Source organism: Athene noctua, chromosome 1 (genome assembly GCF_965140245.1).
Source record: "Athene noctua chromosome 1, bAthNoc1.hap1.1, whole genome shotgun sequence".
Lineage (NCBI taxonomy): Eukaryota > Metazoa > Chordata > Aves > Strigiformes > Strigidae > Athene > Athene noctua.
Window position 1 is genome coordinate 196,044,243 of NC_134037.1, and position 18,556 is coordinate 196,062,798.

Sequence of the window (18,556 nt, forward strand, 5' to 3'; positions counted from 1 at the left end):
AAAAAAAGCACCACCAGGTAATATTCATGCTGTAAATCACAGCACAGGCTCAATAATAAAGCCTTAACCTTCATGGGCATAAAGTAAAAAAATCTCCACTCATACAACACTCAGATTACAGCCTTAAAGCTACTGGATGTTAATATATCAAAAAATCAGATGCATTAACTCTGCAGTGATAAACTTGTTTTGATGTTACCCTGTTTTCAGTCCCAACAAAATCATTTTATCACAGTGAACTCACATCTGCATCAAAAAAACCCATTTAAGCAACTAAGCTTTCAAAACCAAGAATGCTAACTCCTTAAAGAAGATAAATTAATAAATTTCTTGTCACACAATTACCTGAAGAGTTCTTTTGCTTCAAGGAACTGAAGCTGTGCAAACTGTATAAAACCTGCTTGCTGCAGGATTCGTTTGTACATTACCTATGAAAGAGAAGGGGGAAAAAAGGTTTATTATATTTGTAAGGAGTTATTTACATAGTGCTAGTCACTACTGCAATAACTACCTGCCAAAAACACCAAACACATGATCTTCAGCCAGACCTGTTAAGTTACATGCAAAATAAAGCCTTGATCCTCTACATTTTAAATCGTATGTACCTGAATATACTGAATTTGTTGCCCAGACTCAGTTTCTTACACAAAAGTGTGCGAACACAACACTGTTCCCAAGTACTTACTAAAAGCAAAGACAACAAATAGCAAGTTTAAGTTTTCTTATTCAAACAGTGACTTATCTGACATCAGTCTGACTTGCCTCAAATTTTTGTTCACGGTATTTGCAAAAGGAAAAGCCAACGGTCATCTTTGAAGATAACCAGGCTTCAGCAGGCACAAAAAAAATATTTAAACTCAAGGGTGGTCCCACTTGATCAGACACAGACAACTGTCTCCACATTTCATCTCACTTCTGCAGCAATATTGCTGGTGATTCTCATAGTCTCAACCCCAGCGGATGACCATATTTCTGATTTTCTGCCAGTTTGAGATTTTTGTGTTTTGGGGTTTGTGTTTTGTTTTGGTTTTTTTAATAAAAATACTTCCAAAACAGTTCAACTTATCCAATATGTAGTACATTATGCAATGTATATAAAAATACTGTTTAAAAAGAGAAGCACAAGTAAATCACATGAAAAGCTATGTGTTATGAAGTTTTACTGTTAAGGTTATGCCTAGACAGAAAGAAGTTTACAAGAATTTCACTAGAAAAAGAATACAAAACTACTTTAAAATGCTAGGTATTTATTTAATCTGAATGGTCAGTTAGTTACCACGAGATTAAATGAAACCCTCCTGCTCAGAATATTCCCAACAGAAAAAGAGATTTACTAAAAGCAAGGAGCCTAAACTGTTTTCTGCAAAGCTGGTGACCACGCTGGTATTTTGCAAATACACCTGGCTATATCCACACCCTCTCAGCTTTCCTTTCAACTTTCTCATGAATATGCAGTGTACATGCATGCTGTTATTAATAACAGACTCCCATATTAAATGAAAACACCCAGAGAAACTGCAATACATTAGCAATGTATTCCAGGCAGGAATTGCTAAAGAGTGTCAAGCCTCAAGTAGAGTAGACTGATATTCTAACTGGTGATGTTGCACCCTGAATAAAGTTTGTGGATTTACCAAAAGAAAAGCTTGGTTTAAATCCATTTAGCCTGTGCATGCTGTATGAATGGGTTATTCTAAGGAAATACTTAATCTTGATCATTTGCAAGCCATTAAAACCGAATGTAACTTGCGGGACTTTTCTTGTCACCCCACTGTTGGGGGAGAGAAGGGGAAACAGTGGGAAATGCTATCTGGCACACCTTTTCAGACAGACATAACAATATAAAAATAAATGAACAATACTTCATGACATCTTTATATTAATGTTACTATGCTTTACATCCAAGTGTACTTATTCAAAATACACTAAAACTAAAAGGGAATTTCATTACAGTAAAAGTAAAGCAACTTGAGGTGATTAACACACAAAATACTCAAATCATTTTGGATTTACAACTGTGTTATTACCTCAATAAATGGTAATCTGTGAAATCATGAATACCCATCTGGTCACATTCTTAAGGATGCTGGTAAAGGATTTCAATCTACAACTATCTGCACCTTGTGGCACCAGAAAAATTTCAAAAACCTGGCCTCAGACTTTCCAGAGAGGGTTGAAGTACATTTCTTAGCCTGCTAACTAGTATCAGAAGAAGGTTGTGGGGTTTTTTAAAAAAAAAAAAAAAAAAAAATCAATCTGTTTTCAATCTTTGCAATGGAATGACCACTAATATTTACATATTTAGTGAATTAAGATACTGAATTAAGTTTGAATTGATCCAAGATGCTGAAAATACTGCTTTAATTGTAGACTTTAGTCTGTACAGCAATCTTTTCAACTAGAAGTTGAAATTAATTCATTGGTAGTCTAAGTATAAGCCCAAGGAATCGTTTTTAAATTTGTCCTGGTTAAGTGATATTCACTTTTATTTAAACGTTGATATATCTTCACTTGTCCCTTAAAGCCACACAAAAATGCTGTAAGATGTCTACAGGCAGACACTTTTCCAACTTTTTAAAGATGAAGTTATGGGACAGGGAATATCCAGGTTGATTTGTTAGCTGATGAGAGAAACATTAAGATGTCCTGTGGTAAAGATTCTGAAAGCAACAGACCAGACTGTCTGTGGAAAATTCAATATTGTCTCTTCCTCACAGGTTTTTAAAAACAGGCTAGACCTATAAGCCAACCACATGCAGTTAACTTTTGTTTATGATAGAAGAAACATCTTGAGTTCCCCCAGAAGACCAGAACAGGCTCCTTCTAAAAAGGTATTAAGTTATAACCAGTCAAAATTCAACATATTATTTATCCCCCTATCATTTTTGAAGGGCCATCGTGGGACTTCAAGCGCTTTAGGACAATTCTCTATTGCTGACTGAATTCACATTAAAAATCTAGCTACAAAACCATGAAATAAGATTTGTGTTAATTCATATCTGAAGAAGCACTAGGAAACAAAGATGACTGCTGAAGCTGCTATAGCAAAGCCTTAGTTCTCTCAACTGCTAGAAAAATCCTTTCTAAAGTGGTCAGAATTACCAACTAGATTGCCAAAAAAATTTTTTCTAGAAACTCACTTCAGCTTTTGGTCAGGTTGGGTGAAGTTAGTAAGTTCTTTGAAACTAAAAAGGAATTAGAAGGAAAAGAAAAAAAAAAAAAAGAGAGAGAGATACCTATGCAAGATGTGTGTCAATCTAACCAAGGTCTTCACTACCATCAACCATGATTTCTGCAAACTTCAGCTGTCCTGAAAAATTAAGTAGTATTCAGTCATTTCATGGTAGCATGGTAGAAAGGCCTTTGTATTCTTCTACCAAAAATTATATTCAGCAAAGCCATCTCCTTGCAACACTTTTTCTTAGCATTTTCTATCTAGCAGTAATTCTTGATGCTCAAAGACAAAGGAATTTTCATCTAAGATGACAGAGATAAATTTGCAGTCTGCAGGGATCATGGGTTAAATAACAGGGCTACTAATGCATGACCTACTTCTTTCCAATAACTAAATATTGGCTATACAAATAGTTCTGAGCACAGTATTGTTTCAATCCCACTATCATTCTGCATTACCAGCATATATATGCTGATGTAGAGAAAGAGAACGCACCTGTGTACGCATGCAATGACAATGCAGTATTGAACCGTAGGAAAAAAATGTCATCAAAAACTGTCCTACAATGCTATGACAGAGTTCAAGTCATACATAAGATGGCAAAAGCCATTGCAAACTGCAGAAATTAAAGCAGCATAAGATAAAGAGGGCACTATACTACATGTACCAGACAATTACTATCACTATTCCATATGGATAAATTGCAGTGACTGGAACAAGTGTCTTAATAGCTAACCTATGCATTTGTTCCCACTGCTCATATAAAATGGCAAAATAAGGCCGTGAAAGCGTCAGCTACTCAGGAATCAGTAAAGCTTGCAGATTAGATACCCAAAGACACCTATTAGAAGATACCTATTATGTATTAGTATCTTACGCAGTCTTAGACGGGAGTTAAAAAGGAGCAACTATGTGATCAGTTAAAGTATGCCAAAGAGATGTTGCAAAAGACATATGTAAGGCATGTAATTTGGCTGAAGTCCATCAGATTTGTATTATGTGAGACCACAGTAAAAGAAAGGCTGATGTGCTTGTAACAAACCTGTAGTGACAGCATTACATGTGAGAGGCACATAAGAAAGCAAGTTCAAAGTCTTACATTTCCAACTACCGTTAAGCTCTGAAAATTGGACATCTTGACAACTAAGCCAAGTTGAGTCATTTCAATACGAGTCAGTGGGAGACTCCATCAATTTAAGCTGGTTAATATCAGTTTGCAAATACTGCCCAGAACTAGAACAGGCTATTTTGCTTGCAAGTAATATGCTTTCTGTTTTACAGCTGTAGCATTGACTCAGAATAACTGAACACCCTTAAAAGCATGTTAAGTTAGAAAGAACTTACATTATTATTGGAAACAGTAACTTCATGGAGACAGACACTGTGCACATAAGGTACACGTAAGCAGAAAGTAACTTATCCTAAAGACAGAAGAATCCTAAATGCAAGAAAACTTAGGAGGAATGAGATTCCACATTACACAGTTCACCCTGTGACAAAACACAGAAAGATATCTCCCAACGCTAAATCTACACAAACTGGTAAGAAATAATTGGAGAATCAGAGGTCATCACACAGAAGACATTGATTAGATCATGCATCCTGTCCTCACAGCAGGATTTTCATTTGCTTCTTTAAACAGACTGAAAAGGAAAAGTTGGATGTGAAGATGCAAAGCAAAATATGCTGGAACCTGAACTCTGTATTTACTGAAGAATTTTTAGCTTCAAGTGCTTCCAGATAGTTGTACCTTATCAAAAGGATGGAAACACTTTTCTGGCTAAGCTTTTTACTTCCAGCAGTTTCCCAGCTGTTCGTTCGACGGAGGAGTTAGGGATCAAAATGAAAGATAATACAAATTTCATTTAATTTAATGACTGCTTTTCAATGGCCTTCACAAAAATTTAAACGACAAGGAATTATATATAAGCTTCTTGAAATTAAAAGAAGAGAGTAAAAATCCCAACTGAATCATTTTGGATCACTGCAATTCTGTAATTTCCAGTCACGTTCCAAACTTTACGTCTTTCTGAACAAACCAAGTAATGCAACAGATACTATTTTAATGGCAACAAATGCTCTCAAGGATATTAGAAAAACCCACCAGATTTTCAACAGGTTACAGATCAAATTCTGCTTTTACAAAAGGAAAGAAACCAAGTCAAATACTCATTCACCTACTTGTCGAGCAGAGATTTCATGCTACTTTTTCCAAGTTTCAGTCTCTAAACGACAAATAGGAACAAATACAGTAGAATATGTATTGTAATATAAACCAGACGTAGAAGGAAATGAGTATAAATCTCTAATCAACACTCTAATTGAACAGTTATTGAGAAATAATGCCACACAAAAAATATTCAGTTACACACCAGTGTAAGTACTACTTGTATGAGTTTCAAAGTAGGATGTATTTGCTTTAGATTTCCCATCACTTAACTTCAAAGCTGTGATACTATGGAGTTTAGGATATGATGAGAGATTCCAATAAAAATGAAAAACCTAAAAATTCTAATCTGAAATGAAGTATACTTTTTTAAACAGCAATAACAAATAACTGAATCTAGTACTAAGGAAGCATTGCACTGGATTTTTTTATCACTAGTTTTTTGGTTTTGTTTTCCATTTTTTTCAAGTTACACACTTGAAAAAAAAAAAAACCAACCCCAAAACCCCAGAACAACAGTGTTCGACCCTGCCCACATCCCAGCCCTTACAAGCACAAGCCAGTTTAGCAGCACACCTATTTCCCCAGGCTGAAACCATAAAAGGTATTAGATCTCTCTTCAGTGTAAATTCCTCCCCGACCCTCACTACCCACTTGACCATTGGTACACATGGCCCCACTGTGAAATTTGTATTTTCACAAAAATTAAAGGAAGGACAGACCTGAAATTTCTCTTTTGGAATATTCCTTCGAGCTCCTTTTGCTAGAACAAGGGCTTCTTCCACTCTGTGGCTGGCTAGAAGATCCTGAATCTGTTTTTCCAAAGGTAGTGGCACCAAGATATACACACCCTTATTAGTAGCAACAATCACCTTTCCTGGACAAACAGACATATTCAGTTTACATTCTCTATAGAAAAAAACACATTTCAAAAATAAGCCTTAAGATTTACTATTTAAGATGTAAGAACTTAACCAATGTTCCAAAACTCATCTTTGTTGTCACCATATTTACTAGATAGTATAGTTTACCTGAAATTGCACTTCAGAAATACAGAGATAATGGTAAATTTATTTATTTACGGTAGATTTCATTCCACTTGGAGTAAATGAAACTGGTTATAATCTCTCATGATGAACTAAGCTGTAAAGGCCATCACTGAAACTACTGCTGAGATTCCAGAGAACAGGGACTTTTAACTGACAGATATTTCCACTGGCTTACATTAGAAAATTGTAAGCTGTGCAAAGGTAGCAAGTAACACACAGTTCGTAATGCTAGAGTTTGCAGCTCTCCTGGAAAAAAGAGCAACACAATGTATTCCCCACTTAAGAGTTCTTAATTGAAGAACAGATTAAAAAAATGTTTGTAATTTTTGTTTAACGATTCTTTATGAAATAACCCATTTTAAACCTCTTACACAGATATTTTAGAAAGGAATGCAAAAGAACAATATTTAAGATGTTAGAACTTTGTCAGGATAGCCAATGGACAAACACCTGTAACTCACAATTACTGACTCATAGTATTAAATTAACATTACTCCTTTGAAAGAAATAATCAGGCTACAAGAAGAAAATCTAATCCCACAGATTTCTACCTGATAATTAACTCTACAATTAGATCACATTTATTGAATATATATTTTTGTTAGAAGCATGAAATTTTGGATGACTAAAGTTTTCCTATTGTAGTCTGCATGAATCTTATCAGGAAAGCATTTACACTGAAAGTTTCAACAGTTAATGTGCTCGCTAGATATTTTGTTTAAAAAAAACCTCACTAAAGTGACTGTGTCCACAGCAGTGGTTGTTTTAGAATTACTGATGCAAAAAACCTGTTCTTTTTAATACCTTCGAAGTCCTGTAGAATGTGACCTTCTTTAAAAGGCAGGGTTTGCTTTTGCTGCTGGTCCAGCATGCTGTGCACTGTAATGAACTCATCATCGAGAGCAACCACATAAGGAAAGCACAAAGCTGCTCCAATCACGTTCTCTGACCAGTGCACAGGTGCACGCTGTGAAATGCCGTCTACAGTTGCAAACATGCCTACAAAAAGGGAAAAACAAAGCCTGAGGCTCATGCTAGTAGAAAACTGTTGTTTTCTCAATGTGAAGCATGGGTACCAAGGCACAGAGTAAAGTCTAGGAAGAACAGATACAGTATCAGGTGACATGACAATAACGCATCACACCTTCCTGGACCTCAAAGACCTGTTGGTTAGTTCAGTTCAAAAATTATTTTTCTTTCCCCACTTCCGCTTTCGCAGACAAAACCAAAAACTGAAGAGAGAGGCATACTGAAAGAAACAAGAAAGAATTGTTCAAGTTTAATAAGTTTCCAATTTTTTTAAGTAAGAATGATGACATGTAGTTTGAATTAATTTCAAAACACTAATATTTAGTGAGACTCAGCATTCAAACAATACCACCTTAGTAGGAGGCTGCAGGCCCACACTGCCTGACTTATCTGGGAATACAGACAAGTTTGTTCCTTGTAGCATCAAATGCCTAAGATCATTTTAGTAGACAATCAATTTACTTATACTTCTTTACTTTTGCTACAGCAAAATTTTCACAGAACAAGGACCCAAGTGACTGGGAACAAGTCACTTCCTGTGAGGCATCTGTGTTTTCAATCATTTGAAAAAAATGCAGAGGCTGTGTATAAAGCATATTTTCCAAAAAGCCAAGACTTTTTAAAATTCCAGTGATACCTCCTATGTTGTCTTCAAAACAACCATACCAAATCTTCAGTTATTTTTCTTTGCCACTATCTTTCCTCCTGCCTATTCTGTCCTCCTTCCTTTTCCTAGCTTAATAAAAGTTTGACTTGCTTTTGTATCACATGCCACTGGTTCTCTATTTATGCTACTTGGTATTCCCCAATTCTTCCAAGACACTAATTGAAGAAAACCTCCAAAGTTTTCAGACCTAGTTCAGTAACCCTTTGCCACATGAGCCATACTGAAGCACTATGTAAACTTCTGCTCTAAATATGAATGCATACCCCTTAAAACCAGTATTCTCATGCCATTATAAAGACGTGCCCATGAAAATTGTTCTTCAGCAGGAATGAGCTGCTTGACAGCTGGCAGAGTAAGTCTGAGCTCTAAAGGACAGAGGAGATTAAAAGATTATGTTATTCAATTTACAAAATCTCTTCCAAACAGAAGATAATGAGGCAAGGGTAGCTGGGTAGGAGGACCATCATGGAATCGGGGAAAAAAAAAAAAAAAAAAGAAAAAAGAAGGCTGTAGATTTTTACAGAACTACGGTGTGGAGACTAAGCTTCTGGATCCTTTATAGCAGCTTTGAAATGATCAGCCCTTTACCTTGACTAAGGGTGCAACACAAAATTAAAATTTCACAGCTGATATTAGCAAGTAATGCTATTTGCTTTTTCACTATAATGAACAGCTTTTCAATCAGAGCGCCTTACAGAAAATACCTTATTTTTGGCCATAATATATAATTTCAGATCTCCCCTATAGTTCTTGATATTCTTACAGATCAGATGTGGAATTTTATGCCAGGCAGACTGCACTATCCATTTCTAAGCTTTCCAGTGTTACTCTGTGCTATAATCCCATTTCAAAGAAGTGTGATAAAACTTGAGTTAAATACATACTAACCAGTAGTAAACTCAGAGTGAATTATATTTGAAATATTAATTCTCATAATTTTCTATTTCTCTGACATTCTCAAAAAAATATTATACAAACCTGACTTTAAAAACTTTTTTTTTTTTAATGACAGAGGTCTGGTTTTTAGGTGATTATAAAACAATCCTTTATGGAAGTGAAAGGGTATGCAGAGCAATGCACAGTACTTTTCCAAGCCAATGTCTCTCTACATCCCTCTACCCTCAATAGCTAGAGCTTCTGTGGTAGAATAAAACATTCTGCCTTCATCCAGCTCTCACTTAAGGATAACAATAAACACAACAATTACAATCTGAAACTATGGCCTTTTTATAGTACAGGGATGCATTTGATGAAACTGAGATGAAGCCAGTAATCAGTTTTGTATTAAAAAATGGATATACTATCCAAAGGTTACAAGAGTTACCTAAACACAGCTACACTGTTTTCAGCACCAAGAAATCTAGAAATTTATACAATCATAGAATCATTTAAGTCAGAAGAGGTTTCTGAAGGACATCCAGTCTAGCCACACCCCCTCCCTTAAAGCAGGACCAACTTAGATCAGGTTACTCAGGATTTTATAGACTAGACTGTAGATTTAGTTTGTTTTAAAACAAAAAGTTTCTTAGTACAAATATCTGTAAAATATTGAAAAAGAAACTTCTTTGTTTTTACTTGTTTAAAAAAGCAATATGAAAACTTCTGGTTACATAAAAGTTGACAGCATGAGGAACACTACAAGTGGGTGAAAACAAGAAGGGAATATGCTGGTTACTGCTGACTACACTGCTTTATCCAGGGTCATCAGCTTGAGAAAAGGCACTGCATAACCTTCTATGAATCATTCTGCTCAGTACCTGTGTGCTTGTTAGAACTTAAAAGGCTCAGTTCTCCATCTACTCAGTCACTATACAAATATTCAGACCTCGCACCACTGAGAAGAGTTTATTCTGGAAAAGCAAGAGGAATAAACTAAAATTAGGTATTTAAAATGTGTATTTTTTACTTATTGAAGTAATCGAACAGTTGAAGTGGGAAGGGATCTCTGGAGACTGCCTAGTCCAACCTCCCTGTTCAAGGCAGGGTCAACTGGTAGAGGTTGCTCAAGATCTCACCCAGTCAGGTTTTGAGTATCTCCCAAGAACAGAGACTCCACATCTGCTCCAAGAGCTATTTCCTAGTTTGACCACCAGCACAATGAGGATTTTTTTTTTTCTGCTTATGTTTACACAGAACATTTCAATTTGTAATGACTGCCTCTCACCCTTTCACTGGATACAATACCACTGAGCAGTCTGGCTCTGTCTTCTTTACCCCCCATGCATGTTTCTAAGATCTCTGCAAGCCTTTTCTTCTTCAGACTGAACAGCCCCAGCTTTCTCAGCCTCTCTGTGAGACGCTCCAATCAGTCATCTTTCTGGTCCTTCAGTGCATTTACTCCAGTATGTGCATGTAATTCCAGAGAGCTCAGAACTGGATGCAGCACTCCATATGTGGTCTCACTAGGACTGAGAGGAAGAATTGCCTCCCTTAACCTGTTGGCAGCACTTCTTCTAACGCAACTCCGTTGGGACTTCTTTGCTACAAGGGTACGTTGTTAGCTCATGGTCACTTTGTCCCAAGTTCCTTCCTGAGATGCTGCTTTCCAGCTGGTTGGCCTCCAGCCTACGCTGGTGCATGGGGTTGTCCCTCCCTAGGTGCAGAACTTGACATTTCCCTTTGCTGAACTTCATGAGGTTGCTGTCAGCCCATTTCTACAGCCTGACAAAGTCCCTCTGAAAGGCAACACAACCCCTTAGTGTATCAGCCACATCTCCTACTTTTTTACCATTTGCAAACTTGATGAAGGTGCACCTGACCCACCATTCATGTTGTTAATGAAGATGTTAGTATTGACCTCACTATCAGACCCCTGGGGCACACGACTAGTGACTGGCATCGAGTTTGTCCAGACTTTGACTCTGGACAAAGCTTTAAGACAGGCTTTTAATCTACCTCACTGTTTCTCTAGTGCATTCTTCAACTGTTTATCTACAAGGATGTTATGGTAGATAGCATTAAAAGCCTTCCTGAAGATCACAACATCACTGCTCTCCTCTCACCCACCAATCTAGGCATCTGATCATAAAAGGTTATCAGGCTGGTCAGGCAATTTCCCTTTTGTAAATCATGCTGATCACTCCAAAACACATTCTTGTCTTTCAGATATTTGGAAACAGCTTCCAGGATGATTTTCTCCATTGCCTTTCTGGGCACTGAAGTAAGGCTGGCCTGCTTGTAGTTCTCTGTATCCTTTCTCTCTCTCATGTAAGAGAGGAGTGAAGACTTTTGTTTCCCTCTAGTCCTGAGGAACATTCCCCAATTATTGTGACCTTTCAAAGATAACAAAGAGTGGCCTTGCAATGACTTCAATCACCATACTCAAGCATTCATGGGTGCACACCATCAGGTCCCATGGATTTGTCTGTCCAGTTTATTTAAGTGTTCCATAATCTGATCCTTCTCTATTGTGGGTAGGTTTTTGTTGCTGTAGATTTTCCCACTGGTCCTATGGGCTTAAGATTCCTGAAGACAGGTCATACCAGTAACAACCAAAGCAAAGAACGCATTAAGTACCTCAGCCTTTTCTATGTCTTTTGGCACCAGGTCCTCCACCCCATTCAGTAGTGGGCATCCACTTCCCTTAGCCTTCGTTTGCTGCTGATATGCTTGTAATAGCTCTTTTTCTTGCCCTTCATGGTGCTCACCATATTCAATGCCAGGAGGACTCTGCCCTCCCAACCCCATCCCACATGCTTGGATAGTGTCTCTGTATTCCTCCCAGGCCACCTGCCCCTGCTTTCACCTCATTTACTTTCTTTTTATATTGGGAGTTTAGTCAAAAGCTGCTTGTTCATTAATGCAGGACTCCTGACATCTCTGCTTGTTTTCCTGTTCATTAGGACAGACCATTCTTGAATTTGGAGGAGGTAGTCCTTCTCTCCAGGACCATATCCTGTGGGATTCTTTTAAGCAGGTCCCTGAACAATCCAGTCTGCTGTTCTGAAGACCAGGCTTGTGGTCTTTTTGTATTGTTCCCTTCTTTCAAGATCCTGAACTTCACCATCTCATGGGCACTAGCAAGGCAGCTCCCCTGACCTTCACAACCCTAGCCAGGTTCAACAGAGCACATTCCCTCATCAGCTTCTCCATCACTCATCAATGCACTGCAGGAATCTCCTGGACTGCTTGTGCCCTGCTGTGCTGCCCCATTAGCAGGTAGTGCAGTGGTTCAAATGCCCTCTAAGAACCAGGACCTGCAAATGTAGGTTTCTTCCTGTTATGTGAAAAAGGCCTTACCTACATCTTCTTCCTGATGAGGTGGGTCTGTAACAGACGCTCACCACAATGTCACCCGTGTTAGTCTGCCCTCTAACCCTAATCCATAAACTCTCAGCTGCTTCCTGCTTTGTCCTAAGGCATACTCCTACATGTTAGCAGATAGCAGTGCTGATTTCCCAGGACAAGTTAGAGTTTTCACCATCATTTTGTTTTATACAGACATCTTTGTGTGCATATGCCTGAAGCAGGGCCTCTTCAGCCATGTTTGTTGATTACGAAGTCTCTTACCTACACCATCCTGTACTCTTTGCCAACTCAGCCTACAACCATCATTCCCAGTTTAAATCCTCCTCACCAGTTTGGTCAGCCTGTTGGCAAAAATGCTTTTGCCTCACTTGGTCTGATGGATCCCATCTCTTCCTTAAATAGGGTTCCATAGTCATAAAAGCCAAATCCCTCATCACCACAAACTGGCAATCAGCTGATGACCTGCACAATCCACCAACTCCTCCTCAAGCCGTTCTTCCTCACCAGCAGTACTGATGAGAAAAATCTGTCTCCAATACAATGGAGTCTCCCACTACTATTAGTTGCTAATTCCTCCTGGTGCTACTGCATTGTACAGTCTGAGACAATTTGCTGGACATAGCTTCCTGCTTCTCATGTGTTACTGTTGAGCACTGAGCGTATTCTACAGACACAGATCTGCAGACAGAGAAGGAGAATTCTTTGTTTTATGAGAAGCCATAAGCTTCCAGCCTTTACTATCCCAGAACAAGCGGAGACTCAGCCTGCCCTTCCCTCAGTACAGTTGGGGGTTCAGGCTCATGCCTGAGTCCTGGAGAAGATTTGACTTTTTGTCATCTCTGATGCTGTGCACTCTGCTGACCTCCTCCTGCATCTCCTTTACTTGGCAACAGAAATCTTCAACCAAGCACCTATCTCCTGCAGGCAAAACTTCCCCCTCCCACAGTCTCAGCAAGAGGCACCAGGCACTCCCTTCAGCTCAAGACCTGAAGAGCTGCACCCTCCCTTGGGAGCTCAGTCTGAGCTGAGGCCTCTGATGTTTGGGGGCAGTTGCTCCACCTATGCCAATATGAAAGAACTGCTTGGTGAAATTTTCAGAAACTTAAAGCCTTCTGTGTAGCAGGGAATCTCATTAGAAACATGCAACAAGAGCTTCAAGAAATGAAAAAATGAAGTATAGTTTCAAACATAATCAGAAAGAATTGATTTTCAATTCTGAATGAACCAATTACTGGACAAAATGAAGATGCATTAAATAAAAAAAAGATAAGTTTCTCCTCCCTTTGAAAGAATGAGCTATATACTAACTGCGAGCCACATTACCAAATGGCTAAGTCTATGGATCAACTGCGAACAATTCTAACAATCAGTTTTAAATGCAGAGTCCAGGTAAAGAAAAAGGTGACATACCCAAGAAACTCAAGAGATGTTTTACTTTCTGATTACTGCTTTAAGCAGTTGTTTTCTGCCATTCTAAATTCCAGTCTTAACTCAAAAGCAAATTAATTTAAATAAATGTCACTTCAAACACTATAAAGTCAAATAATGCAGAATACATCCACCTCAGTAAAAGAGGCTGAATTTAGCATAGATGTTTTACCAAGTGCCAAATGAACATGGCTTAACGAATAAGATGTATGAAAGCAAACCAAAATTAGAATTGAAGATTTACATCAAGCCTTTTCAAGTCCATTCATCTTATAGCAGAGGCCTACCTTGAATGCCAAGATACACAATGTTTATAGCTTATAAAGGTGCTCAACCATTTTCACAATTTCAAAGAGACAAATGTTAAAGACACTAAGAATTTTACCAAGAAGAACAGCAATATAGATAATACTAGTCAAAACGACGGTGATAAGGGAATAGAGAACAGATGATTAAAAAAACTCCACAAGCGGAATTAGGCAAGGAAAAACTATACAATCCATGCCAAACAGTCTTTATATGGTTTCTGAGCTAATACAAGATACAGTTTGATTGTATTATGTGGAAAAGGGAAGTTTATAGCATGTTTAGAGCTGCAAAAGTGCATTTGCTTCATGCCTGATATTCTAACCTCAGGACAATCTACTTACATAAGGATGTTGGATTTTATAAGTAAATGTCTTATTGTACTGCTCTCTTTCAGGACACCAGATAGAAGCAAAATTCAGACTAAACAGAATTCTGCTTTCTGACTAAATACAACTATGCTATTGCATATCTGTTAGTATATCTAATTCTTCTTAAATCAAAAAAAGAAATGAACTGCTTGAACAGAATCTTGTTTGCCACTCCTAGAAAGTTAAATAAAAATTAAAGTAAGAATGGGATCCCTTAGAAACATGTCTAAAGGGAATACTTTCAGTAAGTATTTAAACATTTAAACATTAAAACAACTAACAGTTTTAATAGGAAGTGGTCAATCAAGATAACCAAGATAACTTCGCTAAGTCCTGTGTCTGAAAAGCAAGTTCATCCTGGAACACCTTTAATTTTCATAAACTGTTATTCTAATGAGTCTCTGCTTCTTTCAAGAAAAACTGGTGAGCTGATGTATATCTCAAGTTCTGCTCACAAGACAAAACTTCAATATAAACCACCGATTGCACTCTTGCTTTTCTTCGGAATTCATATTAATAAATTAAATCCCACAGAGATCCCTGAATTAAGGGCCTAAAAAGTTATGATCTTTGTGTCATGCTATTCCTAATGTGTCATGGAAAATACATCAACTGCATCTCCTAAATGGAAAGTCATATGGCAAACAGCATGAAACCATTCTGCCTGTGGTTTGTCAGCTCTGGGATATTGCAGGTTTTCCAAAAAAAGCTCAAGATTACTGACCTCATAGCATATTGTTGATTTAGACAGATTACAGCAGCAGTAGTCCTTACAATCATCTGTCTGTTATGACAAGAGCATTATTTCATATGATCTAACTTTGGTTTTGCAATACTTAAACTAATCTTCTGTAATATGGAGCTGAAAAATACTACTAAAAAAATTAAGCAAAAGGGAGCATAAAAACTGGGTGGTATCTGACATCATCTACTGATAGGACAGTTTACTTCTACAGGAGTTAGGATACAGTTTACTTCCACTAACATTTCTTAGTAACACTGTAGGACAACATACATATTTGCAAATCTGTTACAAGCTATAAAATGGACTTCATATGAACTTCTCCGAAGAGCAACTGAGGAAAAAATTAACTCATCTACACTAATTCAACAATTTTATGGCAATTTTACAGCAACATGGGGTTCCTTAAACCCCGTCTGACTAGTCACTACAAAGAGGATATCAGCCTCTGAACTTTCACTTGGTACCAACCAATGTTTCTACTCTGGGCTGCAAGGTACTACTGCTGCAGAATGAAGCCTTCTACAGACAGGACTAAAATACAAATAATCAGATTTTTGGGCACTAAAAAAAAGCACAGGAGAGTTTTGGTACTAAGTATTACTATAAATTTACCATTTACCTTTTTACGTCAACATTCCAGTATAGTCCTGTGAAGAAAATCATTATTATCATGAGCAACACTTAACTAGTTAAGCTTTACTTCCCAAATTGAGAGAAATTAAAACAGAAAAGTTAAAAAAATTGCAAAAAAATTACAATCCTTGGTCTCACCTAGGCCTCCGGGGCCAGCCAACAGAAACTCTTGTCTGCCTATCCTTTTCACAATTGGCCGTTTCTCATCACTGCAATAAGGAAACAGATCCTGGGAGGCGCCAGTATTATAGTTCAAAATTATATACTGTGTAGTAAGTGCAAGACATAAGTAATAACCATCTACAGCCACAGCACAAGGTTGCTCTGGAGTAAACACTTCTTTCACTATCTGGACTCTGTCTTCAAACACCATGAACATTTGAATGGTCCGCCGCTTGACCGAGATAATGCAGACTTCGACACAGAAAGGATCCCCACTCACAGGGTTTTCATTTAATGCGAATGTCACAGCTCCTTTGATTCTAGCACCAGTGGGGACAGGTTCCAAGTTCATCATGTTAACTAGTGTTATCGTGTTGTCACAAAGCACAAGAAGCCTAGTGAGGGCAGAGGCTGCTTTCAACTCACTCACAGGCTTCTTCAAGCCCAGGTACTTATGCAGTTGCTTGGTGGCAGCAAAAGTTATTTTTCCAGCTGTTGATATCTTTTCATCCAAGAGAAAGTGATAGATAAAGCAGTCATTGGTTCCAATATAGAGGTTCTTTCCACAACACTCAATGCATTCAATGTTGATGTAATTTTTGTCTCCCATTAACATCTCCCGCTCAACAGCAGAAACGAGCTTGAAAGCCTTAACACTCATTGTGTCTTCTGGGTGATCTGATTAAAGAGAAAAAAACCCCACTGTTTACCTCCACACACATAGTCAAATATCAGAGGTAGAAATTTAACATTCAACAATAAAAAAAAATCTTCAGTGTTGCATTTCTAATAGTCTATACCCTATTTCAAACCTGATTACACAAGCCATAATGAGCACATCAAGAACCACAGAAATAAATCAAATTGTACGCTTCCACTTCAAGTCTATTCTGAAACGATTCACAACAGTGCCCAGCTATTCTGAAGTGGTGCTTTCTCTGCAAGTAACTGGCATATTGTTGGTTCTCCCAGACACTTTGGCCCTACAAGTGGTTCCTGCCAGAACTTATATACAAGCTTCGGCTCTCAGATTTCTAGAGAAGCCACAAGCTATTTAGTGCTACACGTTAACAACTCATGCTGCTTTATACTCAATTTAGGCCTATTAGTACATAACTTCTTAATGAAGTATCATAGGCATATTCTATTTTAACACATATTTTACATTCCTTGCTCTCCAGTAATCAGAAATACACAACTTCCAAGCTACTCAAAATTATAATTTAGCCAAGGTATACTCAAAGGTATAACCAAGGTAACTCATAATAAAAGTTGTTGGCTTGTGTGTTGTGGTTTTTTTATTATCTGCAGTGTCTGTTTTATTCAGTGCTATTTACGCATTCTCTGTATCAGACTACATGCACCAGCAATTATAAAGCACATACACACAGCAAATTTGGAATCGTGGTCTGTAATGCATTCATTAAACTGAAGACGCAATATCACAGAAATGAAAAGAGTTTCTGTTCTCTATCACAACCATTCCAAAAGTCTGTCTTTAAGCACTAAGCACCACTTCTAATATTCGTTCTGCAAACTATACCTACCCTTTTGCAATCAAGCACTGTCAAGGGACAGATGCAATTTGTGAAGCAATTAATAGTGTTTTAAAAACCATGTAATTTTACTGTACTCTAGACTTGTGTTATTTTTATAAGAAATTGTCAGACATCTGTGTTCAACACTCCAAAGAAAAGCAAATGAGAAATTGCTGCCCTTGTTTAATCACCTTTTAATTTGTCATGACTTGTCTGCAACAACCACTTAGCCAACACAGGGGAAGACACAACACTGAACATCTTGAAAGAATTTAAGAAATAACATATACAATTACTACTTGTAGACCATATGCACAATGAAGATACAAAACATCAAATGAAATTTTTGTGGACCAACGGAGACCAACATCAACAAAATGCTCTTGTGAACAATCCTGAACTTAAATGTAAATCAGAAAGAATTTTGTTTCAAATTATTACATCTAAAAAACCCCTTCGCTTTTGCGAGAGAACACTGAAAACCATAGCAAAATTTTCTAAAACTGAGTGAGGAAAGGTAAGGTACACAACGCAGAAGTAACCACTAAATAAAATCAGATCAAACTAAGAATATAGCCAGAAGCAAAGCATTTTACCAAGAGATGGCAGTCATCTTTTATGCCAAGAACTTCCTATTTTCATTCAGAAGTTAAAGATTTTAGTTTGGGCTTCCATGACATTTTCAAATTGCAACCTCACCTGGGATATAAATTAGTGTTCCGACTACCAACAAGAAAACCCACAACCAGGAAGTGCTAGAGAAACAGCTTAGGGTAAAATGATAATGCCAGTCTCTGGCAACATAGCTATGTTATCCTTCAATGTTATCAAAAGAAACACTGCTTATTAAGTTAAAGACGGCTGTCCAAAGGTTGACTGCCAAAAAACCCAGTCATTTTTAAGAGCCTTTGTGTATAGCCTGAAGTGATAAACTATTGTCTGGAGAGGTTGGGCAGGGAATTTAACGCTCCTGTAGCCCAAGGTAAAAACGTTAATGTACACCATTGGGAGAGCTACAGAATTTTGCTCTTGACAAAG

General features: G+C 37.6%; 1 protein-coding gene across 1 annotated transcript in view; it reads right to left on the reverse strand.

Annotated features, from left to right (window-relative positions):
- The window catches only part of TGFBRAP1 (transforming growth factor beta receptor associated protein 1), a 40,604-nt gene that overhangs the window by 20,881 nt on the left and 1,167 nt on the right, over window positions 1-18,556 (reverse strand). The window contains exons 2-5 of the mRNA XM_074909234.1: window positions 15,957-16,658; window positions 7,196-7,390; window positions 6,065-6,219; window positions 346-428 (exon numbers count right to left, since the gene is read on the reverse strand). Coding sequence (XP_074765335.1) covers window positions 346-428; window positions 6,065-6,219; window positions 7,196-7,390; window positions 15,957-16,641 — 1,118 coding nt within the window. The 5' untranslated portion in view covers window positions 16,642-16,658. The remainder of the gene's footprint in view (window positions 1-345; window positions 429-6,064; window positions 6,220-7,195; window positions 7,391-15,956; window positions 16,659-18,556) is intronic.